Raw genomic sequence first — 19,586 nt, 5'->3', positions numbered from 1 at the left:
GCACTTATTACTTCAGGTGTTTTCATACTTCAAGTGTGTTAGTGACCAGGCAGTGCAAGAAATATTTTTTTCTTTATAAGTTGAAGTTCTGCACAAGATGCCCAAAAGGAAGAGAAACATTTCTATAAATTATGTTAAGAAGAAGCAGCTGAGGTCACTGCACTGATGAGTTTAATGGTGTGTGAGCACTTGCTGCTAAAATAGCAAGCAGGCTGATTTGCTGCCATGACAACTCTCGGAAACAAAAGAAATTAACATCTACGGTAAATATCAGTCACCCACCACAGTTGCCACAAAAACACCATTGTGGTGGTTTTATTACTACCAAAGATGGAAGGCCAGATTTTAATGAGGCACCTAGTGGAATTTTCAAAAGCACCTCGCCACCTAATTCCCATTGACATCTGAAAATCCCACTAGGCACTCATAACATCACTAAGATACCTAGATATCTTTAAAAATATGACCTATAATACATTATGATTTTATACTGCTAGACTACAAAAACAGTCAAAAGTTTCACCCTTCCAGCTCCTGACATGCAGGTCAGTACACGAATGTAAGTAGTAAAAGAGATGTTAGTTTTTTGTTCTGTAAAATTAACAGGAACTCAATTTAGCTCTCTTTCCATTACGTGTAACAAAGAAATCCCCCAAAATCCAAATATTGCAAAACACGGAAGTAGTATGGTTGGTCCACTACAATTGTGCTGTCATTTTTTTGTTCCCAGTCATTACTTTAATTAACATGGCACAAAGCACATTTAAATAGATGTTATTTCAGGCTATGAAACTTGTTCACATTTGAACATGCACCTTTTCATAGCTTACATATATGCTATCAGCCAGTTATACTTTTCATTTTTAAACATCAAGGAGCCATTTGACATGAGATTTTCTTATATTTAAATTTATTATAGCAACATAATATTTTGAGGTATTTCTTTCCAAAGAACACTCATCTTACTGTGGGCACAAGTCACATGAAAGCAATTCCTGACCTATCAGATATGCTGTTCTGTCAACAGGTATGTAGTTTGCCAACTCCTCTCATGCGGAATCCATTCTCAACCAAGAACACAATTGTGTTTGTTTGCTTGCCCCTATCTAACTGAGAAAAACCATGAGAAAAAAGGTAAGGGGTAAAAATTAGACCTAGAAGTTGTCAAAGAGAACATGCAATACAAAATTCATGTAGCCATAAATTGCATAAATATAAACAGAGAATTAGCGTTAGCTTAATTTTGGTTAAGAAAATGCTATATTTGCTTTATAGTTTGTGGCTAGTAGAAAGAAGACCCCAATCAGCAAGTAAAAGAAGACTGTGAGAATAAGAACTATTACTTGTAGTGTGGGAAGAATGTATGGTTCCAAAAGTAACTAATAAAATAAAGAGCTGCAGTAATAAAACAAAGAAAAACCGTCTTAAAAGAAACAAGCCCGAACCTTCTTTCCCACTGTTCTGCTGGTAAGCAAGGATTGCAGGAGAACAGTGTTGCTGGAACTAGGGGTGCTAGAAATGCTGCCGCACCCACAGCTTGAAGTAGTAGTAATACCAAATACCAAATGCATGGTTTCTCTCCATCAGCACCCCCACTATAAAAATCTCTGGGGAAGATAAGAAAGGCAAGGCCTTGGGAAGAAAGGAGACTGTACATTTTATTTGGATTAAGATGGGAAATAAGGATGAACTGGTGCAAATTGGTTCTTAGCTGAAGTTATTAATTGGCAATGATATCACCTGTTTGTTAAAGGGTTCATTGCCAATACCTGCCTGACCACTTGGAGCTCACCAATAAGGGTCTAAGCACCCCTGGGGTTAGCCCATTTGTAAGTATCTTGACAATTGGTTATAAATGTTTTGTTACTGTTTGGATGTAGTAAATTGTTTATTATTTAGGCATGTTTTTAGAGCAACTTTCAATTGACAATGGTCAATTGAACACCATTTGACCTTTGGATTTAATAAAGGAATTTCTGGTTAAATTAGTGTTTGGTGGTTTCCTATATCAATATTCCTATCATCAAATATTAATAATTCCAACAGCCTCTTTAGGCACTGCATCAGCCTTGCCAAGAGAATCAACACTGCAGTAGCAAGAAGTGCCTATATACAGGACAGAAAGTTGTCTTTACTTTATGTCTTAAATGTTCAACTATGTAGTGGATAGGTTCCAGAGTGGTAGCCATGTTAGTCTGTATCAGCAAAAACAACGAGGAGTCCTGGTGGCACCTTATAGACTAACAAATTTATTTGGGCATAAGCTTTCGTGGGCTAGAACCCGCTACATCAGATGCATGGAGTGGAAAATACAGTAGCAGGTATATATACACATAGTACATGAAAACCTAGGGCCGGCTTGCTGTATTTCCTGCCGCCAGTGAGTGCAGGGCCAGCCTTGCTGCAGTCCTCAGGGAAGTTGGGGTGGAGCAGAGATGGGAAGGGACAGGGTGGAGGCTTTGGGGAAGGGGTGGAATGGGGGCAGGGCTGGGGCAGAACAGGGCTGGGAAGAGGCAGGGCGGTGGTGGAGTGGGGGCGGGGCTGGGACCACGGGGAAGAGGCGGGGCAGGGGCTGGAGCAGCACGCAGCTACATAGGGCACCAGGGAATTTGCATATGGGTAGGGACAGCCCTGCCCCCCGCCCACTCCCTCTCCCCGCTGAGCCCTAACCACCTTCATCTCGATTCCCTGCAGGGTTCCATTACCTCTGCACCTGGAACCACCCAACAAGCCCCTGTGCATCCAGATCTCCCACTTAGCCCACCGCACCCAGATTGCCCCACACAGAAACCTCTCACCTCACACCTGGATCCCCCACACTAAGTCACTCCACACTTGGATCCTGCTGGGCTGAGCTGCCCAACCACACCTGGTGCACCTGGCACAGAGGGGCAGGGCCCCAAGTTTTTTCTGTGTCAGGCCCAGCCCTTGCACTGTGTTATGGTCGGGTGCAGCCTCACTGCTGAGTTCCTCTCACAGGGAAAGTGGGAGCTTCAGGGTGATGTCCCACCTCCATGCAGCCAATGGCCTGTGCTCCCCACTGCAATGCTGGAGCCACATTTATTTATTGACAAATAAAATCTGCAGAATTTTGCAGAATTTTAAAATATTGTGGTCATAATATTTTTTTTTTTGGAGCAGAATTCCCTCAGGATGTGGTTCTCTGCTGCTTTGGAGCAGCCCACAGAACACTGTACCTATTCCTTAGAGGTTCTTAAACCGCACTTATTACCAGAGTAACCAAGTGCCTTCCGGTAGTGCATTAAGCAATGTGACTAATATGCATTGCTTCAATCTTCAGGGTCATCAAAATAACATGTTTCATGAACAATAGAGTGGAGATTTTCAAGGATGCACATGGGAACTAGGCGTTATCTACATGAGAAAGTTGCATCTGTTTAAACTTAAATTGTTTCCTATAATCAATTTATTTAAACCAGCATAAACTGCAGCATGGAAGCATACTTCAGTTTAAGAGTAATTTATCTGATTAACATAAATGGATTTCTCACTGATTTGAGCTAAACTAAAAAAAGCCTGGCTTGAACCAAAATAAGAGTATCTACTCAGGTTTTTTCATTGGTTTAATTACATTGATTTTAAATCACACCAATACACCTTTCTCATGTAGATAAGGCCTTAGTCCCTCACCTCTCATTGACTTCCAATGGGATCACAGCTTAGAGATAGCCTAAATTCATTAAAAACATTAGAAAAAGAACAGTCATTGACATGCAATACTGAGAGTTTATTGTTCATGTACAAAAGTTTACCCTGGATTTTCATTTTGGCAGCTCTTCTGAATCAAATATTGCATTTCAGATGAATTGGAAACTTTAAGGTTTCTTCCTCAAAACAAAGCCAAGATATTTTTGGAATGGCTCATGACAGAGCTCTTAACTATAGATTAAATGCAGGAATGCTCATTGAAACGATTAACTTGGACTCTAGACCAACAGTTGTTTAACACGCTGTTTTGATCTATAAGCAGTTAACTATTTACAAGTTTATGCTGAACATTTACATTGTGTGCAATTCAAATGTATTAGCCACTGAAGTACATAACAGCCCCAATTATACTTCAGTGAAACAGCTGGAAAATAAATATTTGATAATTACAAACTATACTATATGGCCTTTTGGTTTTAAGATTTCAAGGTCTGGAATGTATCTTGCTACGTAGTTGCCTCAACATGCCTGTGCATGGCGCTGTTCAAAAAGGAGGAGGCATGGTCCCTGCCCAAAGGATCACAAATGCAAATTCAGACAAAGACCTTTTTTCAGTAACAAAATGCACTCTGACAAATTGATGGTGTTAACTGTTAAAAAATTCTGCCATGCTCTGAGTTAAAACTGTCTTTTTGGATGGGTTTAACTCTGAAAGGCCACAGGAAAAAAAATGTGTTAAGGAGAGACTTCAATTAAGGTTCATTCCACCAATAGAAAAAGGGACTTCAGAACTAAGGAATAGAAAAGCAGGCTTGAAAACAAGTGGTAGGAGGATGAACAAGGATTACTATTTCATTAGCAACTTGAGAGGAACATAGGTTATGTTAGGGAAAAAGAGGATGAAACAAGAGCAAAGACATACGCAGAACAGAAATGGGGGCCTTAAAAAAAACAATTCAGGAAAAGAATTCTAAACTTGATACAGATAGCAACAGGAAGACAGAGGAGGAATTAGAAAAGGGCAGTAACAAATGAAGTAACAAGTGGGGTACATCTTCAGAACTGCATTTCACGTAAACTGATGGAGGGATCTATCCCTTCCTATTCGTTACGAAACTTTAAAAAAAATTAATACTTTATACCGAAACAGATGACTTTGAACAAAAATGACTAAGCTCTACATTTTCATACTTCCCAAATTTAGTTGCATTTTTTCAGTGGAATATTAACTCCTAACATTCAGGTTGTGTCTTCCAAACTAAAGTATTCTCTAAAGTTTCCTGCTTAAATTAGTTATATGATTTACATTAGCTCCAGTTGAAAGGTAGCAAATTTTTTTAAAGGATGGATTTTTTTATTTTATAAATCTGAGGAATGTCTTGCCTAGTTTTAATGGAGAATTTCCTAGATGTGCACTGTGTGCCCTCAGATTATATTTGAAAGGACACATTTGTTGAATCTTTGATAGAAATCCTTTCCTATAAAAGGAATATCTCAGATTTCACTCTCATGGCTCTTGTGATCAAAGGGAAAAATATTCTGATAATTTGGCAATAGGCAATAAAAATGTCAATATTTGGTTGTCTGAGAAAAAAATTGCTGGTTGTGATTCCATTCTCAGGTAAAATGAAATACTGTTGCTGCCTTTACTGTTAAAAGGCATTCCATTCATTTGTACAGCCTCCAGATGGACACTGTCACATTGAGTGCTCATGAATAAGTTGTTTCTGGTCTCCATTCAATCCAACAAAGGAAAGCTTAACAGACCTGGAAAGCTCTTATACTTGGGCTGTTCACATTATCTGTACCAATTCCTAGAGCGTGCTTTGCTTTTTAAGTGTGCACATGATTCTTTTGAAAAGGTAATTTTTTTAAAAATACAAAAATGTCAAAAAAAGTCAATGTGGTGAGCAAAGCGCTTTACATTAAAGGCTAGCAAATAAGTTGTTCTTGCGGTCAACGAAAAAAGAATCAAGACAGCATACTTCAGTAAGAAAAACTTTCACATGTATCCTTTTGTACATCATTTTTAAGTTGTTTCACTCTGTAGCCCTCTTCTGATTACTTAAATTTTAGTTTATTTACTTACTAAAGAGTGTTACATTGCCATCTGAACCCATATGATAATTTAGAAGACTAAGCTTTGACTCAGACCTTGTCTATACTTGAAAGGTTTGCAGTACAGATATATCATAGCTATACCTGCCAATTCCCCTAGTAGAGACAGCTTATAATGGCTAAAAAGTCCTTTTGGCAGTATAGCCTTCCCCATTCCCAGAATGGAATAATCTATACTACCAAAAGGCCCATTTTAGTCAGTATCACCATCTACACTACGGATTTTGCCAAACACAGCTATGTCAGTTAAAGGTGTGATTTTTTTCACATTTCTACCCAGCTCAGTGATATCAGTAAAACTTTCTAGTTTAAACCAGGCCTCAGACAGAGACTATGTCTACATTGTCACTTTCAGAGCTAAAACTTTTGTCATTCAGGGGTGTGAAAAAATATCCCCGAGTGACAAAAGCTTTAGGGCTGAAAAGCGCCAGTACAGACAGCACTTTATCGCCAGGATAAAGCTACCATGCTCGTTCGGGTAGTATTTTTTTTTAAAATTGCTGGGAGAGCTCTCGCCCGGTGATAAAGCGTGTCTACACTGCCCACGTCACAGTGGTGTAATGTGGGCAGTGTAGACATACCCAGAGTGTTGTGTTTAAGAAAGGCCAAGAAGAGCAAGTTAAATAAACTTTCTTGTGATATTTTTGAAGTGATCACAAATATAATGTAACCATAAATATTTTGCATCTGACAAGAGACAGTAAACATAAGAAAGCAATAGCTCATAATAGTCCTCCACTGGATGTACCTTCAAAAAGCCAGATAACAGATACAACACAGACAAAATACACCCTTATTTTGAAAATAAAAAATAAGTTGCTTGCATTTTATATATACGCCAACTATTACGGTTCAAGAGCACAACTATTCCAATCTTAGAAGGCTCTATACTGCAGGCCAGCAGTCTTCTGCAATAGTCAATAGTTTGTTTATAGAGCTTTTTACACCAATTTACATAGGTGAAATAAATGCTGCCAAAGGGCTAGCCCCCACTCATTCACAGGACATCTGGTTGGCTCCACTGTTTCCTTCTCTGCCCTCTGAATTCTGAGAAAAAACAGTAATCTTTTCAAGAACAAGCACAAAGATGTCCTAATTATTAGCCAATCCTACAATAAGGCCAAAGAACAGAGCAAGTTTAATACAATCACAAGACTCAGAGGGTAATCTCTATTTACTAAAGAATCTGTGAAACAAACCAGTTTAACACCAAGATTATTGAACTGAAACTAGATTTCTAGCAAGATAAACATCAAACACGATAAATGAGGGGAAGAGAACAGGATGATGCAAAAATCTAAGATAAGGAGGGCTTCTAGTAATAGTAAAATATCTTTTGCTTCACTCTAGCCGTTTATAATTTAAAAAGCAGCTCAAAAAATATACAGCATACCTATTTGAATGAAAGGATAAAAGCACTGTAGGTAGACACATTCTGTAGGCGAAATGACAACAGCACACTGTTTAGTAAAAGTTTAAAACTGTTCAGTTTGTGATCAGATCCAAGACAAGAATAAATGTTATACAATGAATGCCAGTTTAAACCTGGGCATTACTCATAACAGTGTCCACAATCTCAGAGCAGCAGAAGCAACCTCTATCCCAAGACAATTTTCAAATACCATAAAAATGGCAACAAAAAAAATCTAAATGAAAACAAAATTATGATTGAAATCAACTGTAGAGAAGAAATCCCAGAGTTTTGAGCAAAATTTATTTCTGCCACATTTCAAATATACTATTAAAGAATGTTTTATGCCCATTTTCCAGAAAGGAAAAACAATGATTTGAGAACTAGAAAACATGCTTTGTAGTGAGAAATTAAAGAAGCTCTGTCTATTTAGGTTATCCAAGAGAAAGTTAAGAAGTGATTTAGTCACCATTTACAAGTATTTACTTGGAGACAGGGTGGATTGATGTAAATCAGTAACTGAAATCACCACATAACCTATATTTAAATCATGGATTTTGATCAAGTTTTCCATTTGTACTTCAGTTATTTTCTAAAGAACGGTGCATTCTCACTGGTTGCTATAACCATTAAAGCATGTTAATTTACAACTAAAAAAAGAGTCTTTACACTAGATTTGGTCATCTTTTTGCTACCTAGAAGGGTACACTATAACTATACACATTCATTTAAGCAATTATATAGCTTAATATTTTCAGATTCTTATTAATTGTACATTTTAAGTAGGTTAGAAAATGGTGACTGATATATTGCTTATTTACTAGATAGTTAATTTTTTGCTCGTGATTTGTGTCAAGCTGCATTAGGGTGGTAACCGGAATTTAATTAAACACAGAAAACAGCATATATATTTTATTTTTATTAAATAATCTTCAAATGTATTAGATACATATACTCTTATCAAAAACATGTTTCACATTAAGACCTAAATTTTGGCCTTAACGTATTTTGTATTAAATTCAGATTTCATTTCAACTTACTGAAAGAAAAAATTTAAACATCAAAATAAAAAATACCTATTTGAATAAAAAATATCATTGATTTTTATCCACTCTGCTTGGAGAAAGATTTCTGAAGGTTTCTAATGTAGTATAAAACATAACAAGATGCAAAGACTGGAAGCTGGAGCTGAACAAATTCAGACTAGATATGAAGGTTTGTTTTTTGGTGGTTGTTTTTTTTAAAAACTGAGCGCAAATAGTCACTAAAATAACTTGCTAAGGAATGTGGTGGATTCTCCATCACTTTAAGTCTTTAAATCAGATATTTTTTTAAAAGATATGCTCAAATGAAATTACTAGGTGAGGTTCTGTGGCCTGTGTTATGTAGGCAGTCAGATCAGATCATCTGAATGGTCCCTTCTGGCTTTAATCTATGAAAAGTAGACATCCAAGGCCAAAGTTTCTGAAGTTTTGATCACCTATCATATCCACCACTCCTGCAAAATCAGGCCTAAAATTTGAGGCATCCAAATAAACAATACATATTAATACATCTTTAATGACTCAATTGGACTGGTGTGAAGAGGGAAGGAAGTCAGGTCTGTGTGATGCAGGTTAATGGGTGGAATTTGAGAAAGGGAGTGCTGGAAGGCTGGCACATCTATGAGGGCAGAGTTAAAATTGTGTATTGATATTAAGATATTGCTTTTTACTCAGTATCTTTTTTACAGCACTTTGTATCATGTGAAACTTATAAATTCCAACTTCTCGAGCACATCTTCAATTTAAAATTTGCAGCATTTGGGGTGTTTGTTTTCAAGAAGGTGTTTACTCTTTTAAAGTTCCTCTTCCCCGGTATTTTAAATGTAGTAAATTCTTACTCTTCTCAATGTGTACAGCATGAATGTGAAGAGGGATATCCAACTTGTGGTTCCCAAGATAAAATGTAGCAAGAAAAAATGTGTTTAATTATGAATTAAAACTCTGTAGCCTAAGCCATGCACTGATTTTTAAACTGAAGTTACTGAATCAGCCCAGTCATCACTGAGAAGAGATATAAGGGTTTAATAATGGGCTGTCAGAGCCCCAGACAGAATAGTATGGAAGCTCAAATAGCTCTCCCTGCAAAAGAGCCTCACTCTCCCACAGCATCACCCAGGGCAGACAAATAGAGGAAAAATAACGGCAACCCAAGGACCACCAACAAATTACAGCTCACTAATTCTCTGACCCTGTTCTACCTTGGGCCAGCTAGCTATAGCGCCCAACAGATCATATGCATGTTGAGATAACTGGAGCACCACACAACTCAAGCCACTCCACCTCCATCAACCCAAACATGTTCCCTGCACCAGCAGATGTAGTGGGAAGGCACAGGAAACAGGCTGAGCTATTGTTAAGGCTATGCTGGCTGTATGCCTGCTAGGGACGCCCCTATACCACCGGAATTCCAGATAATGGATTTATAGGTGGTTTCCATTCTCTTGTGCTACCTGATTGGTGCAAAGGGAGCACAACAGGGCAATGAATTTGCCCCCAAAGTATTGATCACAGCTCTCCTTATTTATGTATTTATTTATTTGTAATATATTTATTCTGAGGAATAAAAAGATTGGACATCCATGACATGGAGCATTTCTTCAGAAGATGATATGCTCAAGCAGCCCCAAGAGTGACGCAACACACAAAAGCAATTGTGAAGAACATAATTCACTAATAAACCTAATACCATATTTTATCATAATCAAGTTCAGTAGCACAGATAGCCTAAAAGTTACACAATATTTTTGACACTCAATTTTAAGAGCACAATCAAAAAGTTCGCCACCCTCCCCTTCCCTTTTGTGTGTTAAAAAAATTGTTTAATAATACCTCTAATAATCCTACATTTTCCCACAGTAACACTAACCTGATGATTTGAGAACAACAGGATTTCTTGCATGTTGAGGCAAAGGATGCAGCTGTTTCCACCTATAAATAGGATGTTGTTTTATAAGATGTGATTGCTATTGTTTCTACAGTCCATCTTCCAATCTTCTCATGTAAAAGGTCAAGGTGCATTTTTAAAAAATAAAAATTGAGTGCTTTTTTTTTTTTTAAAAAGGTAATAGGACTAAAGTAGAAAATATGGATGCAATAATTTTATGGAAATTTCCCAGCATCCAGCAAAGCTTACTACATAAGACTGACTTGACCCTACAACAACAAAAATGCAACATCTTTCAGAAGATTGTGTACACAAACCTAAGTCCTAGCCTACACTGGGGAGGGGGGAAAAAATCGATCTAAGATACGCAACTTCAGCTACAAGAATAGCGTAGCTGAAGTCAACGTATCTTAGATCGACTTAGAATCACTTACTTCACATCCTCGCAGTACGGGATCGACGGCCGCTGCTCCCCCATCGACTCCGCTTCCGCCTCTTGCCATGGTGGAGTTCCAGAGTCGATGGCAGAGCAATCGGGGATCGACTTATGTCTACACTAGACGCGATAAATCAATCCCCGATAGATCGATCACTACCCGCCGATCCGGTGAGTAGTGTAGACATGGCCTAAATTACATTAGTCACACTGGTTCAACGTGTACAAAAGCATTTTAAAGACACCAGATGCATCAATTCCAAACAATCCCACTTTTTAATATGAATCAGGACCTTTCATAAGTGGGCTCCATATCAATTATGAATAAGTACAACATATAGAAACTATATTTATGTTTTACACTTGACCAAAGCTTTTAATAAGGAAACGGAAGGATAAAGTAAAGTAATACAGTATAAGGTCTAATATTATTGAACAATGTACATTGAGACAAAATTAGGGAGCATCTTGAGGGCTACTGAACTCACACCCCATACCACGCAAATCAGGAGAGACCTGATATTTTATTGAGTTGACCTTTGAAGTCCTCAAAATTAGAAGCCTGGGGTGCTCACCCCATTGTGAAAGAATATGAAATAGAAAATCTCAGTTATTTAAAGCCAAAAAGTAACATTTTAACCCTTTGCTAGTACAAACTGCTTTGTTTTATATTTTCAAGACCAAACTGTTGCAGCTGAAAACCTATAAACAAGTTTCTGCACTGTAAAAAGTAAAAGTCCACTGGTGGCAACACTAACAGACACAGACATTTCAATACTGTAGATTTGAAAAGGTCTTATACATGCCTATGCCCAGTTTATACTAGCACTATCATCTGTGAAGCTGCACTAGAAATAATTACGTTTTCCAGCAAAAGGCATCCTCAGTTTACAACAATGGAACACACAGTCTTTTTACAGAGAACTATTTCGATTTTAGCTTTGCTGTGTGTCACCCAGAGGCTCCAATCAAGGTTTGCCCCATCTATGCTAGGTGCTGTATGAATTCTGAAGAAAATTTATCTGTTCCAAAAAGCTCACAATCCAATTTAAAGGCAACAAACTAGTTCAACAAACAATGGCAATCAAAGGAAAGGGAACACACAGGCAACACTAATAAATTTACAATCACATAGGGTAGTGTGGCTATGTGCACAATTTAAAGGTTTTTCCACAAAAGAGACATCCTCAGATTAGGGTTGCCAACTTTATAATATATAAAAACAGGACACTCCAGCAGAAGTGCCAGAACCTCCCCTGCCCCCCCTCTTCCTCCGAGGCCCCATACCCCATTCTCCCTCCTCCCTCTACCCCACCCTCATGGTCGCTCACTGCTCTTCCCCTCTCCCCCTGTCCCTGCCCTGGTCAGAGGGATTTGACCAGCCAGGGCTGGGAGCTGCAGCCACCCAATGCAGGTAGGAGGTGGCCCTGGCTGAGTAGGGGCTGATGACTCGGCATCTCCCCACCTGCAGTAACCGGAATCTGGGTGTCCTGTAAGTAGATCTGACCAGACACTGTAAGTTCCCCTTTTTGACTGGACTTTCCAGTGTAAAAAAAAAAAAAAAAAAAAAAAAAAAGACACCTGGCCACCCTACCTCAGAGGCTCTAAGCAGAGCATGGAATAGAACTATGAAATAAAATGATATACATTTTATAAAATAATCTTCAATTTGCTATTAAAAGTTACCAGGTGGAAATGAAGTAGCATTTCTGATTACATATTTCTCCAGGAACAACACAGAAGATTGTGAAAAACCGATCTTTTTTAAATTATGGAAGTTATGATGATTCAAATCTGCCCCACTGGGGATGAAAGAGGCTTTTGTGGTTAATAAAAGGGAGGTTTGAGTTCTATTCCTAATTCTTATGAGGACTTCCTAAATCAGCCATTGCATCATTCTGAATTTCTTCAATGCTGAGACTAAACTCAATATTTATTGAGTGTTTTGCAATATTCTTTGACTGGCTACTTTTCACATTTTTCACAGAAGAGGGCCAGGAAGAGTATGTACTTTTAAAGAACAAGTATGTTGCTTCCACAACACTCCCACCCTCTGCCAACTATCTGAATGAGGGACCAAGCTCACATTCCATACCTAGTTCCCTGTACCATCAATTCATTCCAGATAGCATCAAATCATATCAATTAGCTCATCAAGCCAGCCTGAATAATTCCTTTTTTAACTGTAGCCATACCACTTTGGAACTCACTATGTTTCACATATAAGTAAGTTTATAAACACACAAAGAAATGTAATAAGAATGTAAACGTAAAAGTAATTCCAATATGCAGCTGGTAAAATGCTGGTTAATGCATGTATGGTTTGGCTTAGAGTAGGCCACAAACAAGACAAATGTACACACATACTGCACATGGAGTGATTCATGTTTTCATGTCATCTTTTCAGAGAAAAACTTTAAAAACAAGGTCTAGTCTATTTCAATGACGTGAACACATACAATACTAATATGTATAGACAGACGGAGCTTCCACCAAGTATTCAATTCATTTAAATGATTTCCAGCCATGTTTAAAATCAATCTTTGTGTACAGTGGTTAATTTTAGAGCTAAAGCTCAGATAAATGCTCTAGTGTAATACAGAGCCAAATATCTGTTTTACTGCTATACCGTTTCATGTAACAGTCCAGTATTTTATTACATAGGCCATTATAGGCCATACTTGTCATATTATGCAAGTTACCTATCTCCTGTACACATCTGTATTTTGTCTCTTGAAAAAAAATCCGCTTACTATTAGAATCTGACATTACAAAACACAATAGAAACTACTGATAGTTTTGCAACTTCTCAGTTACTTTCTTTACAGTTTTCTTTTGGAAAGAGCTGCTCTCTATGCTAGGAGAAAAACTGCCAGATCTTAATGTCTGCCTTCAATATTTTTAAAAGTGATTGATCAGTTTGTTCAGGCTAGGGTCCTGATTAAAAAAACAACAACAAAATTCTATCACCTACTCTTCAGAACAGCAGGCAACAGTGTTTTCGCTACTTTCCAGAAAATTTTATCTGATCAACAAAAAAAGGTTAAAGAAATTACATGTTTTCAAAACAATGAGAAAAAACAGAATAATTACAATTTATAGTCATTTGAAATTAGAAATTAGAAATCTGAAAAGCTACATTAGCGGCAATTACGGTAATTCTGGTAGTATTCTTCATCACTTGATTGAACAGAATATGTAGACTTCTTTCTGGACTTTTTGTTCATATTTTCATTTTCATATGTTAATTATACTAGAACATATCAATTTTGTATTTTCAGCTGTCAAATGTATTTTGACCTCTCAAATGCTGGTTATATCAATCTGATTCTTAACCAGAGGTTTGCAGTCCTACTGTTTCTGCAGATGCAGTATTAAATAATTTATCACAATGCCAAAAAATAATGCTAAACTCACTGGTAAAAGTGAACATGATTTTTCATTACTTTCATCAGTAGTGCAAATGTCTCCTCCCCACTTTTAGTTAACATTTGCATGCGAGAGAATAGAGATACTAAGAGGAATAAATGTGTGGATAATGTTTAGTTGCCTTCTAAGAATACAAGTGGTAAACATGAAGGTCCTATTCCCTTCACGCTAATTGCTTCACCTTGCTTTGTAATTTGAGACATTATATTTTGCACATTAGCAGTCAAGAAAATTCTCCTCTACTTCCCAGATTTTCATCTTCACAAAAAAAAAAAAAAAAAAAAAAAAGATACATTTTGCGCATTTTCAAAGGGAATCAGGCTCTTAAGAACAGTTTAAAAATGAAGGCATGAAAAGTTCCAAATGAAATACAAATTTGACCCCATCCATAAAAAATAACTGATCTTGGAACACAACAGCTTCATAGTGTAAATCAAATCTAAAGTCCAGGAAGACCTATTGATGCCCTTTTTCATACATATCTCATAAAACCGAGCAGTATTGAGTTACTCCACTAATACTGAACAGCGGAGATCTCCTGCATAGGATGAAAGCAGAAAACCCTACAACACTTAAGTTATTTATAGAAACAAGACAGAATGCTGATAGCAAAATGGGGTCTTCCCCTTTGACAGTCATTTTCATAGAGAAAGGCAACAAGGGTTTACAAATAAACACCCACCTATTCACAGAAATGACAACTAAACTAAGCAGATGCATAATCTCAACTCACAATGTTGAAGTAAAGGAAGTTAAGAAATAGGAGTCATCATTTATCCTGCTGCAACTAAAGGCATATCTATTACAGATACACATATTACAGGACAATTTTTAGATGCTATTCTTAAAACTTCTGCCTAACAGTTGATAGAATCAGGCAGGACATAACTTAGCAATTTTACTAAAAAGATTTTAAAACTGTGTTGGGCAACTTTTTCCATCTCATTTTGTTGATAGGGACTTCTACAAAAGTCTCTATCTAGTATCAAAAACAGTTTTAAAATTGTTGCATACCAGCCAGCGCCACCAATCTACACCTACAAATGTAAACATGAGGATTTGGACAACATCAAATATAGCACCCAAGACAGGGAAGACAGCAGGGGGACTCACTTCCCCCACTATACAATGATATCTCCCCAAGGGGATTTGGGGGAGCATGGACTATGGCAGCCATTCTGCCATGGGGAACAGAGCATCAGGAATTAAGATGGTGGCTCGGTCTCCATACAGCAACCCCAAGCTCTGATTAACATATCTCTTACTGCCAGCAAATTAGGAGAGTGTAGGTAATACTGAGTCCTACCATGAGTGCAGGGGACTGGACTAGATGACCTTTCAAGGTCCCTTCTAGTCCTACGATTCCCCCATGTCTGTTCCAGAGGCATCAAACCCCATCCGCAAAAATTAGAAGGCAAAGTCTTCATACTGAATCTCAAGTTTCATGGCTATTTGTAGGTTTTTTCCACCTGAACAAGGCACAATATGCAGTAGTCGGGTTTAGTCACAGAATCAAAATTTGTATTTTGTTCTGGATATGGATGACTCAACAATACACAAGAGTATGCACAAACATTATTGCTATGCTTCATTTGTATCCGTGGTAGAAATGACCGCACCTTAAGTATGGGGGCTGTTATCCGGCTTGCCGAGATAAAGGGATTACCTCTCTAAGAGACAGAGAAGCATGGACACTGCTGCCTCCTGCAGAGCGGGTCAGCATGGGGATACTGACTCATCCCCCCAGGTGGCCTGACCAGAAGGAAGGGGAAAATATATAGATGTAATCCAGGCAGGAAAAGCCCTCTCTCATCCAGACCAAGCAGAGCAGCACCCATTCCCATCCACATAAATAGAGAAATACCAGATTTGGTCAGGATCTGCTGTGAGCATTACACTAGCCGCTCCTTTCTCGGGTGGCTGGGAATTAATTTTTCCTTCACTGCTAGATTGGCCAAAGCAAAGTGGGGTGTTTTTGACTTCTTCATGGCGATTTTAGGGGGTGTAGTTGAGGCAAGCATAGAACAGGAGTTAGGCTATGATGTCACAACTCATTATGTAAGTGTGTGGCAGATGTCCAGTGCAGGTACTCCACAGGAAAGGGATACAGTGTTCAGATAAATGGATTGGTAAAGATGTAAAGGAAATGTTTGTTAAAGAATCAGAAATGGGGGTGAGGGGTTGGGGATCCCATGACTGGCACAGCAGGGAGCCAACCCCGCCCCCTTATAGCTTACCTTAACCCTCATTCAAGGGGGGGAGGTAAGGTTCCAGCACTGGGTTTGGCTAGGGACCAGGATCTGACAGAAGCCCCCAGGTAATACTGAAATTATCATGGATTTACTTGTACTGTACACTAATTTGCTCAGTACTCCCAGATAGTTTAAGCTGCGTCCTAATTAAACCAAAACCATTGCCTCCTGTCCTCCTTCTGGTATAGTCACACAAAGGGGGATGCATCACAAATGTTTGCAAATTCCATCTAAGTTGTTTGTATAAATTAATTATTTTCTAAAAAAAAAAAAAATACCACTATACTAATTTTTCAGTCTTTAAATAAACCAGAACTAAATATATTTCCTCCAATAGTTAGAGCTGAGGTTGTAATTCTGATTGTAACATCTATTGCTTCTCTTGAAACAACATTCCTATTCAAAAAGAAAAGGAGTACTTGTGGCACCTTAGAGACTAACAAATTTATTTGAGCATAACCTTTCGTGAGCTACAGCTTACTTCATCGGATGCTCACGAAAGCTTATGCTCAAATAAATTTGTTAGTCTCTAAGGTGCCACAAGTACTCCTTTTCTTTTTGCGAATACAGACTAACACAGCTCCTACTCAAACCATTCCTATTCAAAGAATTTCACATCTAGTTACAACATACAGAAACAGGTGTCTTCTGAATGGTTTTTGTTCACCTGTGGGACATCACTCTTCCTCTTCAGCTCTTCTACAATATGGATTGCAGATGATGAAACATTCTATGAAGTATACGTCACAGAACAGGAATCTTTTTTCTTTTAGATTAAGAGCAAGTGCCTTACCCCTACATGGAAAGGATAAAGAATCCCTTTCAATTCATGCCACCCCGTTCTTCCTGCCCAAGTAACTGAAAATTTAGTTTCAGGTTTAGTACTATGAAGTCCCGGATTTATTACAGAACATTTCATTATGCCCTCCTCTCTTTTAACATAAACCTTGCATCGTTCTCCTCACCACCTCTGAGGTAAAAAAAATTTTCTTGACATGCAAGTCACGTATTGTTCTCTTCAATATCATGTTGGGAAGGTCAAGAAAGTACATTTTATGGTTAGGCGGATTAACTTTTACAAATTATTTTGTTTTATGTTGCACAAACAACATCAAGTGCCAACAAGGCTAGCCTACTTAGAAACAGATCACCTGGATCACCAGTGGCCACTCTGCAACTTTTTCCCCCCCTCTAGAAACACTGGACCACTATTTTTTTCTTCTCTACAAGAATGTAGGTACGTACTAACAGTGCTCCTTAGATCACCCACCAGATCTTCTTTTCTAAAGAAAAGAAACACTTCACCTTTTTTTCTCCACTTGTCAAAAAAATAAAGAATAAAAACTATTGGAGGATTTTTTTTACTCTTCCTAATGAAAAAAGATCACAGTGTAGCAGGCCAGCCACCACGAGAAGTTTAGAGAACATAAGTACGTACACACTCTATAGAAAGTATAATATTTACTTTTATATTGCGAAACATTTTTGTAGTGCTTAATAAGTTTTAAATAATAAAACTAGCAGAGTCTTTGCACATAAGTCAGCACTGCTAACAAAACAGGTGTGGTACTCTTGAAATACACACTTGAGGTATGGTTCTAAAGAGAATGTGCAAAAATATGTATTTTAGAGAACTGAAATGCACTATATATTGCAGTTCACTAGGATTTTCATATTATCCAAAACATTTTTCTTAAGTTTCATGGTCAATCTGCTTGGTACGTTGAAAGTCAACTCTTCTGTTGCTAACCACCTCCAGCATACTCTACACCGCTAATCTAAATGTCTGTTTTACCAAAATCGGAGCCAGTGGTACGCATAAGCAGAATAAGCGATTGCTTAGGGCCCCAAGCAGCTCAAGTGGTCCCCTCTACTAATTATTAGTATATGTTGTGTGTGTGGGAAGGCCCTCAACAATATTCCTGCTTAGGGCCCCCAATGGAGTAACACCGGCACTGACCAAAATCATCAGATAAGATGAGCCAGATGTATTTTCTCCCGTGCTCCAAGAACATCACATATCACCTGAACAGACCAGCAGTAAAATGGTTAATGCTTCCAAATTCTGACATGACACAGCAAGCAGTCAAAACATCTTCACAAAACTTAGTTAGGATTCAAGGGGTCTATTTCTATAATTGTTGTCAATATCCTAATTTTTTTCCCCTCTTCTACCATCTAATCTCGAAAGCACACACAATTTTTTAAATTCTAAATAAAATTTTCTTCCAAGTTTTATTTTGACACATTGATCATTCTTTCAAGTGGTGCAAATAAAATTCAAGCGTTTTAGAATAAATCCAGGTGCAGCCTACATGTTTTTAGACCTGCATAAAAAGAACTGTTAATTAAAAACTCTCTCTTCCTCTCTAGAAAAGGTATGTCAGTGACCAAGATTTTTTCTTGAACTAAACGTTAAGAGTATGCCTTACAAGACGGGTGATAATTAACTGTTGGCAATCTAAAGAGGCATTCCTTTTATAAATTGCTATGGCGCTGAATGCAAAAGCCAATGGAAATCTACATATGTGGATTTTTCATTGACCAGAAGAAAAATTACACCAAACTTGCATCATATGAAAGCCATTAAATACCCCAGAATACAAATGTTTTATATCCTAAAGCAGATGAACAATGTACTCCTCATCATAGGCAACATTGTTCTAGATTATATTATGTTAAACAAGTAAAAACTTAGGGTTTCAGCCTACACATTATAAAAGCTCAATTACTTTCAAGAACTTTCAGCTACAATATTAGAAACTTTAAACAATATCTAGTATAATGAAGGGCTTTCCTTGGAATCACAGATCAGCGAGGAGTGACTGGCTGAGGGCCATTAGTTTTCCTGGAAGTGCCATGTGTTAATATCATTAATGCTCCAATAGAGTCTAAATTTAAATGACAAATATGCTCTATCCCCATTCCTCTTCTGTTTCAGTACAAAATTTGATGTGTGATATTGGCATCCTCAACTTGTCTACATGACATGTGACAATTATCCTGCACTATGGAAACTTTTTTTTTAAAAAAGCTGAGAAACAATTTCTCTCTTACTTTAGTTGACTGTTAATGCAAACTGATTGAACTGATCAGTCTTAGTATATGTTAATTTATATCTTCCCTCTATAAGTCCAAGTGAACTACTTCATTGCTGGCAGGTTGCCACATGACGTTATACTTAAGCCACACGTGCTCAGATATGAGGAGCCTCTTGGGGCTCAAGAGCCTCAAGTTGATGTCACTAATCTAAATACCAAAAACAAATTTAGAGTGGTGGGGTTTGTTTTCTACCTTCAGGACATTCACAACAATTGTTATCAGCTTCTCCCCCTCCCCGCCC

The 19,586-nt window shown here is 37.8% G+C and overlaps 1 protein-coding gene across 13 annotated transcripts in view; it reads right to left on the bottom strand.

Moving 5' to 3' along the window:
• The window catches only part of RAPGEF2 (Rap guanine nucleotide exchange factor 2), a 310,360-nt gene that overhangs the window by 219,286 nt on the left and 71,488 nt on the right, over positions 1–19,586 (bottom strand). Inside the window, exon 1 of one of the 13 annotated variants that reach the window (XM_043513252.1) lies at positions 10,109–10,166. The exons of the other annotated variants lie outside the window; for them this stretch is intronic. Within the exon in view, the coding sequence (XP_043369187.1) occupies positions 10,109–10,141 (33 nt within the window). The 5' untranslated portion in view covers positions 10,142–10,166. Of the gene's footprint in view, positions 1–10,108; positions 10,167–19,586 lie in introns of those variants that run through there. 13 annotated transcript variants of the gene reach the window in all.

This window comes from Dermochelys coriacea, chromosome 4 (genome assembly GCF_009764565.3).
Source record: "Dermochelys coriacea isolate rDerCor1 chromosome 4, rDerCor1.pri.v4, whole genome shotgun sequence".
In the NCBI taxonomy this organism is placed as follows: domain Eukaryota; kingdom Metazoa; phylum Chordata; order Testudines; family Dermochelyidae; genus Dermochelys; species Dermochelys coriacea.
Note: the sequence above shows the minus strand (reverse complement) of the source record. Positions and strands in the feature narration are given on the sequence as shown.